At 44.3% G+C, this 17,237-nt stretch overlaps 2 protein-coding genes across 2 annotated transcripts; one reads left to right on the top strand and one right to left on the bottom strand.

Moving 5' to 3' along the window:
- The first annotated feature begins 2,333 nt into the window (after nucleotides 1–2,333).
- On the top strand, nucleotides 2,334–2,828 carry LOC146526604 (uncharacterized). Its single transcript, XM_085206939.1, has one exon. It carries the CDS (start codon nucleotides 2,334–2,336, stop codon nucleotides 2,826–2,828), a length of 495 nt encoding a protein of 164 aa, XP_085063065.1.
- Nucleotides 2,829–14,630: 11,802 nt separating this feature from the next.
- Nucleotides 14,631–15,625, bottom strand: LOC146526603 (uncharacterized). Its single transcript, XM_085206956.1, has one exon. It carries the CDS (start codon nucleotides 15,504–15,506, stop codon nucleotides 14,751–14,753), a length of 756 nt encoding a protein of 251 aa, XP_085063082.1. The 5' UTR covers nucleotides 15,507–15,625; the 3' UTR covers nucleotides 14,631–14,750.
- Nucleotides 15,626–17,237: the final 1,612 nt, after the last annotated feature.

The following is a 17,237-nucleotide window of genomic DNA, read 5'->3' as shown; positions in this document are numbered from 1 at the left end:
TTCCATCTGCGTCTTCCTGTACTCCGTATCCGGTCCTCTTCCCACATATTGTCTGGTTTCGCAGTGCCACAATGGTGAATGAGCGTTGCTGTCCATGCCCACTAACACTCTCTGTCCCGTCAGCTTGTCCAGTACATGGGTCAGATGCTGTAGGTGTACCGCAATGTCGTGTGAGTATTGACAGTACATAGATATGACGTAAATACTCAGACCTTGGTGGCAAACATGAGCTACTGCACAATGGTCGTTGCTGAGATGATCAAGAAAAGTAACTGCCAATCGCTGGTTGTTCACCATAATTCCTGCCTTGGAGGTGGGTCCGTGCTGAAGAGTCCTGGTCTGGCAATATTGCTCCTGGACTAGTACAAGATCCAACTCCAGTGTCCTGCATATTATGGGTAACTCCTGTGTAGCCGTTGCTGATCCTTGCAAGTTCAGCTGCCCAACGCTTATAATGGACGGCTTATCCATAGTGTGTCATTTCAACGCTCCTTTTCTCCGCGAACATCCTCGCTGGGCAATCCTTAGATGCTGTCTTGTGCGATTCACTACCTTTCTTCCCGAACCGCTTGCATGTTGCACAGCATGTGAAGGCCGACTTGCATGCCTCCGTCTTGTGCCCAGTATTTCCGCAGCGTCCGCAAACTACCTCCTTCGACCTGCAGAACTTTTCAGGGTGCCCATATTGCTGGCATTTGTTGCAGCACGTAACCATTATGTAGTCCGTTACTTCAACAGCCTGCCAGCCGATGAAAACCCGACCCTTCTGCAAGAGTGACTCCCTCAAAGCTACAGAGCACGCAAAGATCACCGCGGTGGCTGCCCCGCCTGCACGGTTCTTCTTGAAGGCGCCTTTAGCTTCGCTCTGGATCCTTGAGAGCGGCCATGCACTATCCTCCCTGTAGTTCTGATCATGCAGGGCTACCAATATATCTTCAAAACTTGGGTTCCCATCCCTAGTCTGTTGAAACAGACTAATGGTTGCCGTCTCTTTGGTTCCGCAACTCTCAAGCTCGGCGGCATTGCCTCTTTGAGCCTGCTTGCAGCAGCTTCGTTAGTGGTCTGCACCACCACTCCAGCGTTCCCCACTTTCCTCACCCGACTCACCTGGACGAACAGTTTAGCCGGGTCAATTGCCTAGCTAGCACTGGACCTTCCGCCCGCTCACCCATCTCAATGGGTTCCCTGTGCTGAGGCAGTCTCAGCATGTTGGCGTACGTATTGCCCTTAGGCTGCACGGTCGGAACCACCGCAAGAGGCTGCACTGAAAGTTTAGCCTCTGCGGCTGCCAGCCGCACCGCCATATGGGCAATAACTGCACTTAACCTTTCGGTATGTGCGCCAATCGCTGCCACCTCGTCTTTGTTGAGCCGAGAAGCCTTTGCCCGCACCGCGTCCATAATGCCGCGTCCATAATGCGCTGAGGTTGCTAGGCCTGTTAGACCCTCAACCGTCGCTTCCGCAAGGGCAGTCGGCTTCGCAGTGACGGATTGACTCCCCGCCCCACCCGATGGTATGCCCGCCAATATGCCCGCTACTGGTGGAGCACCATCACCCTTTCCGGTTTTCCGCCTAAGAGCAGCACTCTCCGCCTCCAAAGGAGAGGTGAGTGCCCTTTTTATTGCCCCCCCTAATGGGGTGCCGTATGGCGGAGAACCCGCCTGACCTCTCAGGGCCTTCGCCGCCTCTGCCTCCGCCTCTGCACCTCCCACAGAGGCGCTAAACCCCTGTGGGGGGGTGCGCGCCAGAGACCTCCGGGGGGCGAAACCCCCCGCCCCCTCATCTGCCTCCATGAACCTCCCCAGCGCCCTCTGAAAGTTGTCACCTTCCTCTTCATCCGCCATGCCAGCCACTTGCCAAGTGTCTGTCACTGACTAAACACCCGAGCAGTGGCAACACCGACACGACAGTGACTGTCACCGACTGACAGCTGTCAACCGAGACGTCAAATGTCAATGCCAATGCCGACACGTGCTCACACCGCGTGCTCGCACCGCGTGCTCACACCACGTGCTTTTAGAGGTTATGTGCACCACGTGCTTTTGAGGTTAAATATTCAGTGCCTCTGCCTGAAGCGCTATAAAATACTGAAAACTGTAACAGTACCTTTAAGAATCCTTTGCACCACACCAATGCACACACAACACTTAAAACACTGTAGTTCTTGGATTGATAACCACAAATCCCCACTACAAAGCTAAGAGAGCAGTTGCACACGTCCGCTCGCCACGACGATCGGACGCGAAGTCCGATCGGACGCGAAGGTGTCGAGGCCAGTGAAATGTGCGGAATTGAGGGTGTTTGGCCTCGATGACTCCGCCACTGCTGAGGACATGACGGCGGCAATAAGCCGAGTTTCCGGCTGTGCTGCGGGTAATATAAAAGTCGGAGAGATCCGACAGGACCGGGCCGGTCTAGGAACAGTATGGGTCCGATGTCCTGTCGGCGCAGCGCAGAAGATTAGCGGGGCGAGACTACTTGTTGGCTTCGTCTCTGCTGGAGTGAGGCTGTTGATGCCCCGTGCGCAACGTTGTTTCCGTTGCCACGAAGTGGGCCACATGGCTGCGAAGTGCAGTAGCCAGGTGGACCGCAGCAAACAGTGTTTCCAGTGTGGCCAGACCGGGCATCAGCAGAGATCGTGTTCGGCAGAGCCTCATTGTCCGGTGTGTGAGGCGGCGCAAAGGCCCGCTAATCACATGTTGGGGAATGCTGCCTGTGGAAAGGCTAGCACCAATAACGGTGGAAAGCGCAGACGAGTGCCGGCAACATCGGCCAGGTCTAATATCCCAGCTGGGCCTGAGGAGGTGCAACACATGGAAGACCAATAATGGCTCTCCGTGTGTTGCATGCGAACATTAACCACTGTGCTAGGGCCCAGGACTTATTGGTCCAAAGCCTGGCGCAGTGGTCTATCCAGGTGGCGGTTGTTTCGGAGCCCTACAGCGTTCCCGACAGAGACAACTATGTAGCCGACAACACCGGGGTGGTGACTATTATCACCCAGGTCGCCGCGGGCTCCCCGCCTTTCTCACGTGTAGAGAGAGGTGTGGGATGCGTCGCCGCACTTGTCGGCAACCTAGTTGTCGTAGGGGTCTACTTTTCCCCCAATCGAACTCTCGCGGAGTTTGAAGAGTTCCTTATACGATTGGGGGAAATGGTAGAGCGATTTCGTCCGGCGGAGATGTTGGTGGCCGGCGATCTCAACGCGAAGTCCAGCGTGTGGGGCTTCGCAACGACGGATGTGCGTGGTGTGACGCTGTCGGAGTGGGTTGTTGCCACCGGTTTGTCTGTGCTCAACCGAGCGACCAAGAACACGTGTGTGCGAAGGCTGGGCGGATCCGTCGTGGACGTTTCGGTCGCGAGCCCGGCCCTAGCATGTCGTGTTCGGGGCTGGCGAGTGCTGGATGATGTGGAGACTCTCTCGGATCACCTCTACATCTTGTACGAGATCTCCATACATCCTGCGGTGCCACCAGCCCCCAGTCCAAACTCGCGAGAGTACGGACCGCGGTGGCAACTGGGTCGTCTCGACAGGGAGTTGGAGGAGGCCGCGATAGTGAAATCCTGGCGGCCCCAGAGCTTGGCGTCTGCAGAAGACGCCGCATCCTGGGCGCAGGGGGCGCTGACGCGTATCTGTGACGCGTCAATGCCCCGTTCCGGGCGCCGCCCTCAACGGCGGCAAGTGTACTGGTGGTCGTGGGAGATCGCGCAACTGCGTAACACCTGCGTTGCGGCGAGACGCCAGTACAGCCACTATCGCAGACGGGTACAGAAGGTGCAGGAGGAGGAAGACCGACTGTACCGCGTCTATGTCGAGGCGAGAACGCAGCTGCAGGAGGAGATCGGTCGTGTGAAAGGCGAGTCGCACGACCGGTTGATCGCGGGGATAGACTTAGACCCGTACGGCACACCTTACCGAATGGTGCTCGGTAGGTTACGGGCTTGGGCACCACCACTGACGCAGACACTCCAACCGGACGTACTCTGAGGGGTTCTGTCGTCGCTATTCCCGCAGCGGGCCAGTTTTGCACCACCCAGTATGGCCCGCCCTGCAGCGCGTGAGGAGGAAGAGGAGGACGACGAGGACAGCGTCACACCACCGGTGGAGGAGGAGGAGCTCGAAGAAGCTGTTCGCCGATCTCGGCTCAAGAGCACCGCCCCGGGCTTCGATGGCATTCCCGGCCGGGCGCTAACTCTGGCCCTCAACACCTTAGGGCCCAGAGTGCGAGGACTATTCACTGCCTGTCTGGCTCAAGCCATAATTCCACAGCGGTGGAAGACAGGCAGGTTAGTCCTCATCAAGAAGGAGGGTCGCCCGGCGGATTCAGCCTCCGCCTACAGGCCCATCGTGCTCTTGAGCGAGATCGCCAAGCTCCTTGAGCGTGTTGTAGCCAGGAGGCTACAACACCATTTGGAGGGGACAGGTCCGGACCTCTCGGACCACCAGTATGGCTTCCGTAGGGGGCGATCGACGGTGGATGCCATACTGGAGGTAAAGTCCTATGCGCAGGATGCGGTGGCCCGAGGCAATGGAGTCTTGGCGGTGTCTTTAGACATCGCCAACGCCTTCAACTCCCTGCCATGGCCCTGCATAAAGGAGGCACTGTTATACTATCGTGTGCCTCCATACCTGCGCCGCGTCATCGGGGCTTACCTGTCCGGTAGGTCTGTGACCTTTCCAGCTCCTGGAGGAGGTTGGAAGGAGTTCGTTGTGTCGGCCGGTGCTCCACAAGGATCGGTGCTGGGTCCGATCCTCTGGAACATCGGATACGACTGGGTGCTGCGGGGCGGCACCCTGAGGGGGATAAAGGTCCTCTGTTACGCCGATGACACGCTGGTCTTGGCGCAGCAGTGGACCTATCGAGAGGCGGCAGTCCTCGCGACTGCTGGAGTTGCGGAGGTAGTCGGCCGCATAAAGCGGCTGGGCTTGAAAGTCTCCCTCAACAAGTCCGAGGCAATCTACTTCCATGCTCCTCGAAAGGGCCCACCGGCAGATGCCCACATCGTCGTCGGTGGCGTCAAAATTGACGTTGCTCGGAGCATGAAGTACCTCGGACTTGTTCTGGATGGTCGGTGGAGTTTTCGGGGCCGCTTTACATCTTTGGCCCCGAAACTGTTGAAGACAGCGGCGGCACTGGCGCGCCTTTTGCCCAATGTGGATGGGCCGAGCGCCTCTAGCCGTCGGCTGTACACCGGAGTGGTCCGATCCGACCGGCACAACATCACTCTGCTGCGACGTGCGCAGAGGGCGATGGCCATCCGGGCGATACGGGGGTACCGGACCATCTCCGGTGAAGTGGCGTGCGTGCTGGCTGGAGTCATACCGTGGGACCTGGATGCTCTTTCTCTGGCGTCGGTCTATTGCCGGCGTCGAGGCCTAGCGTCCGGGGAACCGGCAAGCACGCACTGAGGAGGCGCGGGTAGCCGCGGTTGAAATGTGGGACACTCGGCTGGCAAATCCATCTGCCGGCCTGAGGAAGATCGAGGCTGTTCGTCCAGTGTTCCGCCAGTGGTTAGCGCGGCGTCACGGCGTCCTAACCTTCCGCACGACACAGGTGCTCACGGGGCATGGCTGCTTCGGGGGTTACCTGTGTCGGATCGCCGGGAGGGAGCCCGACGCTCGCTGCCACCACTGCGACGACTGCCTCGACGAGACGGCCCAGCACACGTTGGAGGTGTGCTCAGCCTGGGCGTCTCAACGTCGCGCTTTGCGCGACGTCATAGGGGACGACCTTTCCCTGCCGGCCGTGGTCAAGGCTATGGCCGGCAGCGAGACGTCGTGGGATGCGGTCTCATCCTTCTGCGAGGCAGTGGTGCTCGAGAAGGAGTCGGCGGAACGGACGAGGGAGGCTTTTGCCGAAGTCGCCATCCGCCGTAAGAGACCGGGTCGCCGGAGGGCGGCACACGATCGCCGCCTTCCGCCCTAATGTGCCAGAGGGCGGTCAGCCTGGGGAAGCTGGCCGCCTACCAACCTGGCCCGAGTAGGCGCGCGCAGGTTGCTCCCGCGCGCTACTCCGAGCAGGCCGTCGAGGGTGCCCACACACCCTTGACTCCGCGACGTGCCTAGCAGGCTCCCGCCGCCGCGTTTCGCGGAAGACTCACGTCCCCGTGTCTCGCGGCCAGTGGCGGTCGAGGAGGAGCACCGTGAGGTTTTAGTGGGTATTGGGATAATACTATCCAATTAGCAGAAAATGTTAAATTCTTAGGCATGATTCTCGATAAAAGACTGAACGGAATTGCCCATGCTGAACATGTCAGTAAAAAATGTGAAAACGGCATCAACGCTTTAAGAGCTGTGTCTGGTGTGTGGTGGCGTGCACACCCTTATACTCTCAAACTACTGTACAATGCCATTATCCGTAGTCACATTGACTACGGATTATTTGTTTTAGACCCCTTTAACAAAGTTGCTACTGAAAAACTCAATAGGATCCAATACAAATGCCTACGAATTATTATAGGTGCAATGAAGTCTTCTCCCACCAACGCACTGCAGGTTGAGTGTGTTGATCCTCCTTATCCTATCCGTCGCCAATTCCTGTCTGATCGGTTTGTTGGTAAAATGTTACAGCTGTCATCCCACCCTCTATGGTCCAAGCTATCTGATTTAGCGGACCTCATTCCTCCGGGCAGGCCCCTACCCTACTTGCTCAATAGTTTCCTGAAATTTACCTCTCTTCCTCATCCCTTGTCCTCTTCTCCGTCTAATCCTTAATTCAAAAATTAAAAAAATAAAATTTATATTATAAGATAATAAAATTATTGGTGAAATTTTTTGTCATGTTATTAAAATAAATCTATTAAATCATGATAATCCTTCTATAATATTAGGAAATCAAAAATGAAAAGGAACAGAACCTATCAATCAATCAATCAAATCAATCAAAAACACTTTATTGCACAAAGAAGATTTAAATTACACAATTAAATTTGTAATTTAGATACAGTGCATGGGCGGCCTTATCACTGTAAGTGATTTCTTACAGTAATACTTACCTATTTTTATTAATATTGCAGAATTTATAATAATTGATAATAAATCATTAATAAATATTTTTATAAGAAATAAATTCAATAGGATAGAAAATAAAAAAATAATTGATGCAATAGATTGAGTTAAAAAATATTTTAAGGAAGCTTCTGAATTTAATAGATTATTGGGGGAAGAGATTAAGGGGATAAATCTAAGTAAATTAATTTCTAAGCCAATTCAGCATCCTAATCATGAATTTGATGAAATAGAAATTATAGTTCTGAAAAATAAAATAAATAAGAATATTTTATTGGAATTATTAATTAATAAAATAAAAAATAAGAATAAAATATTCTAAAGATGAATTTAAATTCATGATAAAAAAATTATATTTTAGTGTAAAATGCACAATAATTTTTGAAATTATTAAAAAATTACATTATTTATCCTATCAGAATAATCCTTTTATCAGGCACTTTATTTTTAAAAAAAAGGGATTTCCTTTATATTTGGGGTATGAACCCAAAAGCTTATTTTAGCTTTTTTTTATTTGTTAAGTAATACTTTTTGCGCCTTACGATAATTTCTTGCATAAGTCCTGCACTTTTAATGGTTGCCTGTAAGAGATCACTTGCAGTGATAAGGCCGCCATTGCACATGTTAATTTAAGTACCTATGTATCCTTCGTTTTCTTTTCTTTTCTATTTTTTTTTTCTGTGTAAATTTTATATATATATTTTTTCAATGCAATAAAGTATTATTATTATTTTTTTTTTAAATTAATTAATTATTATTTAATTAATATTATATTTATAATATAATCACGAACCAAATCACCCAACACGATCACAATTGTCTTCTGAAAAATCGAAATTGAATTCTTCAGACCAAAAGGCACAGTCAAGAATTCAAACTGCCCTTCAGCTGTTATGAAAGCAGTACTGTCTACAGAATTTTCGTTTACTGTGATCAAATGAAAACCGCTTGCGCTATAGAGTTTCAAAAAATAATTAGCACCCTGAAAACGTGAAGTTTGATCAGTAATTAATGGAAGCGGATAACTGTCAGGGTTGGTATTATTGTTAAGCTCACTATAGTCAATACAGATACGGTCTGAACCGTCATACTTCTTTACTAATAAAGCCGGACTTTCAAAAGGAGGACAGCTCGACCTAATGATATTCACGTGTAAACCTTCCTTTACTCTGTTGCGTATAACGCTACGTTCGTCCGGCGACATCCTATATGGACGCCGCTGTACTGTGCGATTCGAACCAACCCGGTCACTACCACCGGTCACTACCAGTAATATCAGCTGAGATATCAGTCAAAGTCAACTCACTCACACTATCGTTATTCACTGAATTTACATAAAGATTCCCGTCAAACAAAATGTCAGTCAGTTATGTTTACTGTACAACCCTGATTTAAAATCTCGCGACAATAATATCCTAAGAGGGCAATCGTTAATACTACAAAACACAGAATTTGTTCGGTACTGTATACTCGTGTTTGACTAATACCGGTCATAGTAACAACATTACTAAACCGTCGACCACTAAATGTAACAGAAAAACTTTCAACTAACGAGAATTTAGCACCAGAATCGTAAACAAAACAAAACAGTTCACCTTTTGTCTTGTACCCTACCCTTTGGAAATTGGACACTGCATACGTCCACACGCCGCTCCATCCACTCACCGTTCATCACGCGCTGCGCCGTCCCTGCTGCCATCGCTTGGCCCGCCGCCTTCGCTCGTACACCAGATGGCGATATGACCCGGTTTGCCACACTTGAAGCACACTAAAGGCCTCGCTGCCGGCTGCTGCACCGCTTGACTCAACGTTGAAGATACAGGTGTTCGTACCGTCGCATCGATAGGCTTGCTTCTGCATTCCGCTCACTTATGGCCAGCCATTTTTCCACCGCTCAAACACTTCAGTGTTGTAAACGCTATACGTTAAAGCCGCGGGTCAGACTGATGTGATGTGAGAGAGTACAGTAGCCACAGCAACCTCTTCTTTGCCCACATCACAATGTCCAGTGATTTGTGTAATGGATTTACCCACATCTTCATTTCTTTGCCCACATCACAATGTCCAGTGATTTATGTAATGGATTTAAACCCCATTTATAAAGGAATATCCTTTTTTTAGAAATGGCAACCTGATCTAATTTAAATTACCAAAATAGAGCTTCTCCATTAATAGAACAAATTATTTGAAAAAAAAAGATTTCAGAAATAATAAATAAAATTATTCCTCACCGTAAACCTTTTGATACTATAATAGTATGTTTTCCTTGGAATGTTCTTTCTCGACAAATATCTCGTCATCATTGAAATATAGTTAACTAGCGACCCTCTTGCGGCTTCGCCCGCTTTTACTACTGGATTATTCATGTAATGTATGTTTGCAAAGCACTTAAGATAATGTGAAAATTAATAAAACCCTAATGCAACCCGCATTTTTGTCGTTTCAATAAGGATTTTTTAGTAGGTACCATAATTTTAAATCTGCGCTACAAATCTTTTCAAGTACTTATTAAAATATATTTAAATGACTATTTTTAGATAGTTAAATGACTATTTTTAAACGGAAGAAATTATAAACAAAAACCTACCTACTACTAACTACTACAAAAAATGTGTAACCAAATATATCGCGCTTAAATAATACATTCAACTCAAAATCTTCGTTGCTATAGAGGCAGCCGGGTTTTTTTTTTCAAGCTTGTGGTTAATGCTGAAGGGGGTATTCTGTCCCTGATGAAAAGCAAGCACGACGTGGCTGCCTGTGAGGAATATTAAATAGAATGCATGGGCCGGGAATCGAACCCGGGCCGCCCGCGTGGCAGGCGAGCATTCTACCACTGAACCACCGATGCGTGTAAGGCAAGCGGGCACGGCGGACGCATGGCGAGACGCATGGCGAGTGGCGAGCCGTTTCACAGCAAGGTTTTTTTTGATATTGTAACAACTTCTAAAGTACTTATTAAAATGAAAAACAGTAAAAGACAGTTTTGGTCTACATTAAATGGCCAACGTAACTAATGTACTTATTTATATGCTGAGAGTAAGGGATAAGTGAAACTTGAGTAACATACAGCTGATTTGTCAACGGCGGGATGTGTCAACAATTAAATGCGTTTTTCTGTAAAACTATTCGCAATTTCGAAATATTGTAAAAAGCAAATTTTATCTTCGTTTAACGTAGAAAATTAATAAAGTATTTTAAAGGATAAGGATTAATACCATTATGGAAAAATATCCCTCACAATAAAAAATATATTGAAATTATTATTTTTAGACAGAAATATGATCACTACACGTTATCCTTAAAAGATAAAAATATGCTGTCGCGGACTTTTTTGTAGATCTTATTAAGAGGAACAATGCTCCAGTACATTTTTTCATGTAGTACTTACCATTAGAGCAGCGCATGCGCGAAAGTGTCTCAACGGGTAGGACTTTATACACATTTATCGTATTTATGTTAATTTACATAAGAATGTACAAATAATAAACTATATATAAACCTTCTACGAAAAACACTCGACTTAATGGTGAAGACCGCATCAAAATCCGTTGGGTGGTTTAGAAGAAGAAGAGTTAGAAACAACAGACAGACACGAAAAGCGACTTTGTTTTATAAGATATAGGATAATACGATAATATATCCAATAAATAATAAGTTTATATTAAAATTATGAAATCATTTTACTAAACCAGTTACTAAGGTTATTACTCCAATAGCTCCTGTTAAGGGTCAAGGTCTATAGTCAACTAATAATAATAATAATAATAAACTCTTTATTTCACACCATAATACATAGCAAAATTAAAATTTACAATGCTTAAGAAAAAAAAAAAACAATAAATAATAAAATGTGAAAAAGGCGGCCTTATCACTAAAAGTGATCTCTTCCAGGCAACCGAATTGTAGGAATAGATAGACAGGGGTGCGGGCATAGTGCGTGGGAAAAAATAATTATGTCAATACACGAGAATTAAAAACGATATATACAACACACATAACATAAATATATATACTATAAGTATATAAAATAAATAAATAAATAAATAAATAAATAGAGTATAATACACAAATATAATAAATAATATATATAAATATTAGTAAATATACACTACAATTGAAGATAATAATTTTTTACTTTATGTGAGACGGGAGTTGGAATCGAGAAAGGAAAAACGCTGCTTAAGGTAGGTTGGAGTTTCAGGGTGGAAGAGGATAGAGTAGAGAAGAGAAAGAGTGTGAAGATTTCGACGGTCTTTAATAGGAAGCCAGCCAAGTCTAGTACGATACTCACTGACATGATCGAACTTTTTCAGTCCGAAAATGAATCTAATAACCAGGTTTTGGAGACGTTCCAACTTGTTAAGTAGTTGCTGCGATAAATCCAGGTAACAGGTGTCTGCATAATCTAGGATAGGTAGCAAAAGTGAGTGGGCTAGGGTTATTTTGGTTTTGATTGGCAGAATATTTTTCCATCTTTTTAACCTACCTATAGCGCAGTACAACTTGCGGCTCAACTCGGAAACTTGAGGAGCCCAGGAGAGTTTGCTGTCCACCATGATACCTAGATTTTTGACAGTGCAACAGTATTTCAAGTTACAGGTGTCGAAGACTGTAGGAGGAAGGGAAGGAGAATAGATCTTGGATAGTTGTTTAGGATTGCCGAGAATACACACTTGAGACTTTTTAGGATTTATAGATAAACCGTAAGACTTGCTCCAGGTACTAATTGTTAGCAGGTTGGAATTAATTAGACTAATAGCCCTCGCAATGTCTTGAACGTCCGTGGTTGTATAAATCTGTAAGTCATCAGCGTATAAGTGAAAAGGCAAGGATAAAAGCTTGGTGACGGAATTTATGAAGATGGAGAAAAGTAAAGGAGAAAGTACACCACCCTGGGGAACACCAGCATTAAGGCGGCAAACAGTTGACAGTTTTTCATTTAAACGAATGTACTGCTCTCGATTATGTAGATAGGAGTAAAACCATTCAGTAGCCTCTGATGAAATATTAATAGACTTTAGAACAGCTAAAAGGATTTCGAAATCTACTGTATTAAAAGCGTTAGAAAAGTCTAGGAGAGCGAGAATAGTGACTTGTTGGTTATCGATTCCATATCTTATATCATCATTGACCTTATTGAGCGCAGTGACAGTGCTGTGACCAGGGCGGAAACCAGACTGGAAGGGAGATAGGATATGATTTCTGGTAAGGAAGGAGGAGAGTTGTTTATGGACTATACGTTCTAGTATTTTGGACAGGAACGGGAGGATAGATATCGGGCGATAGTCTGTAAAGGAAGTGGGGCTAGACACTTTAGGTATAGGAACAACTATCGCCTGGCACCAGATATCAGGGAAAGTATTTGAGGAAAGGGAATAGTTGAAAATATGGCACAGGATAGGAAGTACAGTCTTCATGGTTAAAAGAATCATTTTCCGACTGATTCGATCACTGCCAATAGCATCGGACTTAATGGCAAGAACATGTTTCTTCACTTCGTCAGGAGAAATAGAAGTGAAATGAAAGGGAGAAGGACCAGAGATTGAAGGGATAGACTTAATAGTATTAATTTTAACATTTTGACTTAATAAGTTGACATTCGCGAAGTGCTTATTCATTTCGTTGATATCCGTTCTATCGCCTAACGCGGTAGTTTTTCGTGAGCGTCCAATACCCATTGAGTCAAGGAATTTCCAAATACTAGCAGAATTGCAATTTTCGATAGAATTATAAATAAAAGTGCGTTGAGCATCCCTGCAAGTTTTGTTACATCGGTTCCGTAGTATTTTGAACCTGTTAAGGTTTTCCTCAGTAGGATTTCTCTTGTACTTCGATTTAGCCGAGTTACGTTTTACCATAAGTTTTTTAATATCTTCCGTTAACCAGGGGACAGGAAGGTGCTTGAGTTTTATTGGTCGAAGTGGAGCGTGCAGGTCAAAAAGCTCAGTTAAAAGAGAGTTAAATATAATAATTTTTTCATTAACAGTTGGAGCATTTAATACACTCTCCCAATCTATATTATCTAGATCTTCTAAGAAAGCTTCGTTGTTAAAATTTTTAAAGCTTCTACGCATGATTATAGTAGGTTTAATTTTGGGTGTACGAATTTTATAACTCATATATATGAGATCGTGATATGAGAACGCTTCTGCACACAACTGACCATAAGTAGCGACTTGCTCATTCGACGAAACGATCATTAAGTCTAATTGTGACGGAGCGGTATTAGGAAAGAAGTGGGTAGCGTTAGTGGGTAGAAGATTAAGATTAGCACTTTTAATAATATTTTGTAATCGAATAGCACGCCAGTCATTTTTAATTAGACAAGTATTAAAATCTCCCATTATGATGGTGTGATCAACACCTGGAACATACTTATCTAGTAAAGTTTCAAAGGTGTCAAAATAATTTATATGAAGTGAAGGGCTGTAAAGTACACCAAGTAATAGTTTTAATGTGCCAAATAACACTTCAATAAAAATATGCTCAGAAGTATTTGAGTACAGTGTAGGAGATTTGTCAAGAATAGAAAAAGGGATGTGTCTGCGTAAGTAGATAGCAACTCCACCACCGCCTTTCCCTGTACGGTCATTACGAATAAGATGGAAGCCGGGTAAAGCATAGGATGTGGATGGTAAGGAAGGTTTTAGGAAAGTTTCGGAAACTAGGATCGCGTGAACGTTTTTGGCATCGAAGGAAGCTAGGAGATCAGGATAATGAGCGGGAACACTTTATGCATTGATATGCACCACGTTGAAGTGCTTGGCAGAGTTCGCAAAAGTCGTGCCCAAAACAGTGCTTAGCGACGCGGAAGTGCTATGGAAACTAGAATCTGATGATAACGATGTAGACTGACAAAATATATCATTATCGGAGGTGTCACTGTTTGAGTTAGCGTTGTTGAACATAGTGCAGTACCAAAATATAATAATCAAGTAAAAATTAATAGGATAATAAATATATATAATAAATAAAAATAAGATTAAAATAAAATGTGTGTATATGCAGAATGTTAATGATAATAATAATAAGAGCTATATAATATATGTATGTCCAAATAAATAAATAAATTAGCAAAATAAATATTAGTGATAAAATTAGAAAAATAAAAATAAAAAAAATAAAATAAACAAATAATCACTTACAATAACAAAAAAAAAAAAGAGGTAAAACACGATAAATACAACTAAGTCCGTAATCTAGGAGTTATCGTGAAAAGAAACGTTTAAGACAGTTCCGGCCATTGACAGATTAAGTGTCAATAAGCCTGTCAAAATAACTAACAAAAAGTAAACATTACAAACTCATGTTCATGTATATATTTATTTTATGATTTTTTATTTTATAGGTGAAGGCAACACTTTAACTGGACTCTTTTTGACATGCATTCTCCTATTGTGTAATATAATCTCTTTTTTACCGTACAATCTCCTTTGTGTGTTTTCCATACAACGTGACATTGGCGAAGTGAATAGTGCTCAACTGGCACGCTCGAAGCGCCATAAATAAAGAACCGAACCGGACCGAACATTACAACATTTAATATTACGTTTTAAAATTGTGGGTAAATTATATATATTAATGGATAAGTATATTAACGATTTAAGTTGTGGGTAATTTGTACATTTTAGTGAATATATTAGTGATTTATAGGACACTAGCTCATAAGTTATTAGATATAAGGTTAAAAGTATTCTATCAACATTAATTGAACAAACTAATGCATTAAGGAAGTTGTTTACTTCTTCGAGTTTACGATCCTCTTCATTCGTGTAACCTGAGGAACTGGCTTTGTCTTAGAATCACCAGCACTTGAGCTCGCCATAGGTGCTTTAAGAGGTTGAGCCCCAGCCGTGTCGTGGATATTGTCTAGCTCACTGCATGTGGAAATAGTATGGCGCTTCCCATCTGGCCCAATGACAATGATGTAGCCCTCCTTCGTCCAACATTTATTTATGCCAAAACGTTTTCGGGCTGCCATGAAAGTCTCGTGCCTGGATTTAGTGAGGAATTCCGATAAAGTGATGCCTGTATTTTTCAAATTGGTTTTAGCATACCATATTTGATTTCGCATTGATAACTCTCGGAATTTTACAAGTATGGGTCTTGGTTTATCAGATGTTACAGTACCCAGGCGTTGACATCTGCTAATGTCACCCAGCTCCAGATCAGGCAACTTCAGATGTTGGGACAGGACCTTCACCGCAATGGCAGAATCAGCTGTACTTCTCTCCTCGGGCACACCATGCACCAACAGTATCTTCTTTCTGGTCCGCAAGTCAAGAAGGTCTAACTGTTTTGACAGTATATTTACCTGCAGCTGAAGCCCCTCCAGTGCACTCAATACAAAAGATCGAAATGCACTAAATTGAGCTGCAATGTGGGAAGTGGGGCTTGCCGCAGGAAGCGCAGAACTCAAATTTTGCTGAAAGTCAGCCATTTGCGAATTGAAGTGTAGTGACAGTTCTTGTATTGATTGCTTAATAGCTTCCATGTTGATGTAATTGAGTTCAAAAGACTAGTGATTATGGATAAAAAGTTTTGGTGTAGAAATTATTGCACGAATAACTGCTGGCAGGTTGGTGACTGTTAATACATCACTTATACATAACACATTTCATGATCATTTCATGATTATTTATCATTTTCAAAAAAATTTTTTGAAATTATTTTTCTTATTTTTTTTAAAATTAAAATTATTTTTATAATTAAAAATAAAATAATTTATAATTATTAAACTAATAAAAATAGAAATAAAAAATAATAATGAAATTATTCAATTGATAGGTATTATTTGAGGAATGTGGTGTGAGTGGTGATGGTGGTGGTAGTGGTTGTCAACGAGTGGTTATGATTGTTCTATGTAAAACTTCATTTAATTAGCTATTATTTTTGTGCAAAGTTACATTTTGGTATATTGACAAGAACAAACATAAAAAGTATTCGGGTGAATTCGGAATCTCCCTTTTTTGAAGTTGGTTGAAAATGAGAACATCCTCTTTTTTGAGATTGGTTGAAAAGAAATGCAACGATCAGGAATCTCACTTCTGACATCAATTTAAAAAGTTTTTGCTTGTAACTATTACAGTATAATTAATTTTTGACCAACAAAAACAAACTTTCTCAATTTTCTCCGAATTCCATAATCGAAACCTAACCAAACTTTCACCAAATTATCCTTGAAGTGTATCCTTTCAAATAAAAAAAGAATCATCAAAATCGGTTGGCGCGACATTGAGTTATTCGGCTATTAGTCGCGCACATGCATAATGCAAATTTAAGACTTATGTGATTTTCTCATGGATACCATTGTCAGACATGGACAAAAAAAAATATGACCATTCGGGAAGCTATACCTTATAAATAAAAATATTAAAATCGGTTCACCCAGTTAAAAGTTATGAGGTAACAAACATAAAAAAAAAAAAAAATACAGTCGAATTGATAACCTCCTTTTCTTACAGAAGTCGGTTAAAAAAGGATTATTATTCATTATAAGAATGTTCAGAAGGAGGTAAATTTTGATATCATTCAATAGAGGATGGTATATTTAATGAAAATAGGATTATTCGTTGATTAATTATTGATTCTCAAATAATAATAATAATTAAAATTATGGAAAATAATGAAATATATGAACCAAATGAAGAAATAATAGGCCTAGTGTCCGGGGAACCGGCAAGCCAGGCACGCACTGAGGAGGTGCGGGTAGCCGCAATGGAGTTGTGGGAAACTCGGCTGGCAACACCAACTGCCGGCCTGAGGACGATGGAGGCTGTTCGTCCAGTGTTCCGCCAGTGGTTAGCGCGGCGTCACGGCGTCCTAACCTTCCGCATGACACAGGTGCTCTCGGGGCATGGCTGCTTCGGGGGTTACTTGTGTCGGATCGCCGGGAGGGAGCCCGACGCTCGCTGCCACCACTGCGACGACTGCCTCGATGAGACGGCCCAGCACACGTTGGAGGTGTGCTCAGCCTGGGCGTCTCAACGTCGCGCTTGGCGCGACGTCATAGGGGACGACCTTTCCCTGCCGGCCGTGGTCAAGGCTATGGCCGGCAGCGAGACGTCGTGGGATGCGGTCTCATCCTTCTGCGAGGCAGTGGTGCTCGAGAAGGAGTCGGCGGAACGGGCGAGGGAGGCTTTTGCCGAAGTCGCCATCCGCCGTAAGAGACCGGGTCGCCGGAGGGCGGCACACGATCGCCGCCTTCCGCCCTAATGTGCCAGAG

Source organism: Heliconius melpomene, unplaced genomic scaffold (genome assembly GCF_056956725.1).
Source record: "Heliconius melpomene rosina isolate 202511_hmr_F unplaced genomic scaffold, ASM5695672v1 ptg000036l, whole genome shotgun sequence".
Lineage (NCBI taxonomy): Eukaryota > Metazoa > Arthropoda > Insecta > Lepidoptera > Nymphalidae > Heliconius > Heliconius melpomene.
The sequence above is the reverse complement of the archived record's forward strand: the minus strand, read 5'-3'. Positions and strand labels throughout refer to the sequence as shown.

Bases quoted from the DNA above. Each gene is read 5' to 3' on its own strand.
- LOC146526604 (XM_085206939.1), top strand. From the start codon at position 2,334: ATGACGGCGGCAATAAGCCGAGTTTCCGGCTGTGCTGCGGGTAATATA.
- LOC146526603 (XM_085206956.1), bottom strand. From the start codon at position 15,506: ATGGAAGCTATTAAGCAATCAATACAAGAACTGTCACTACACTTCAAT.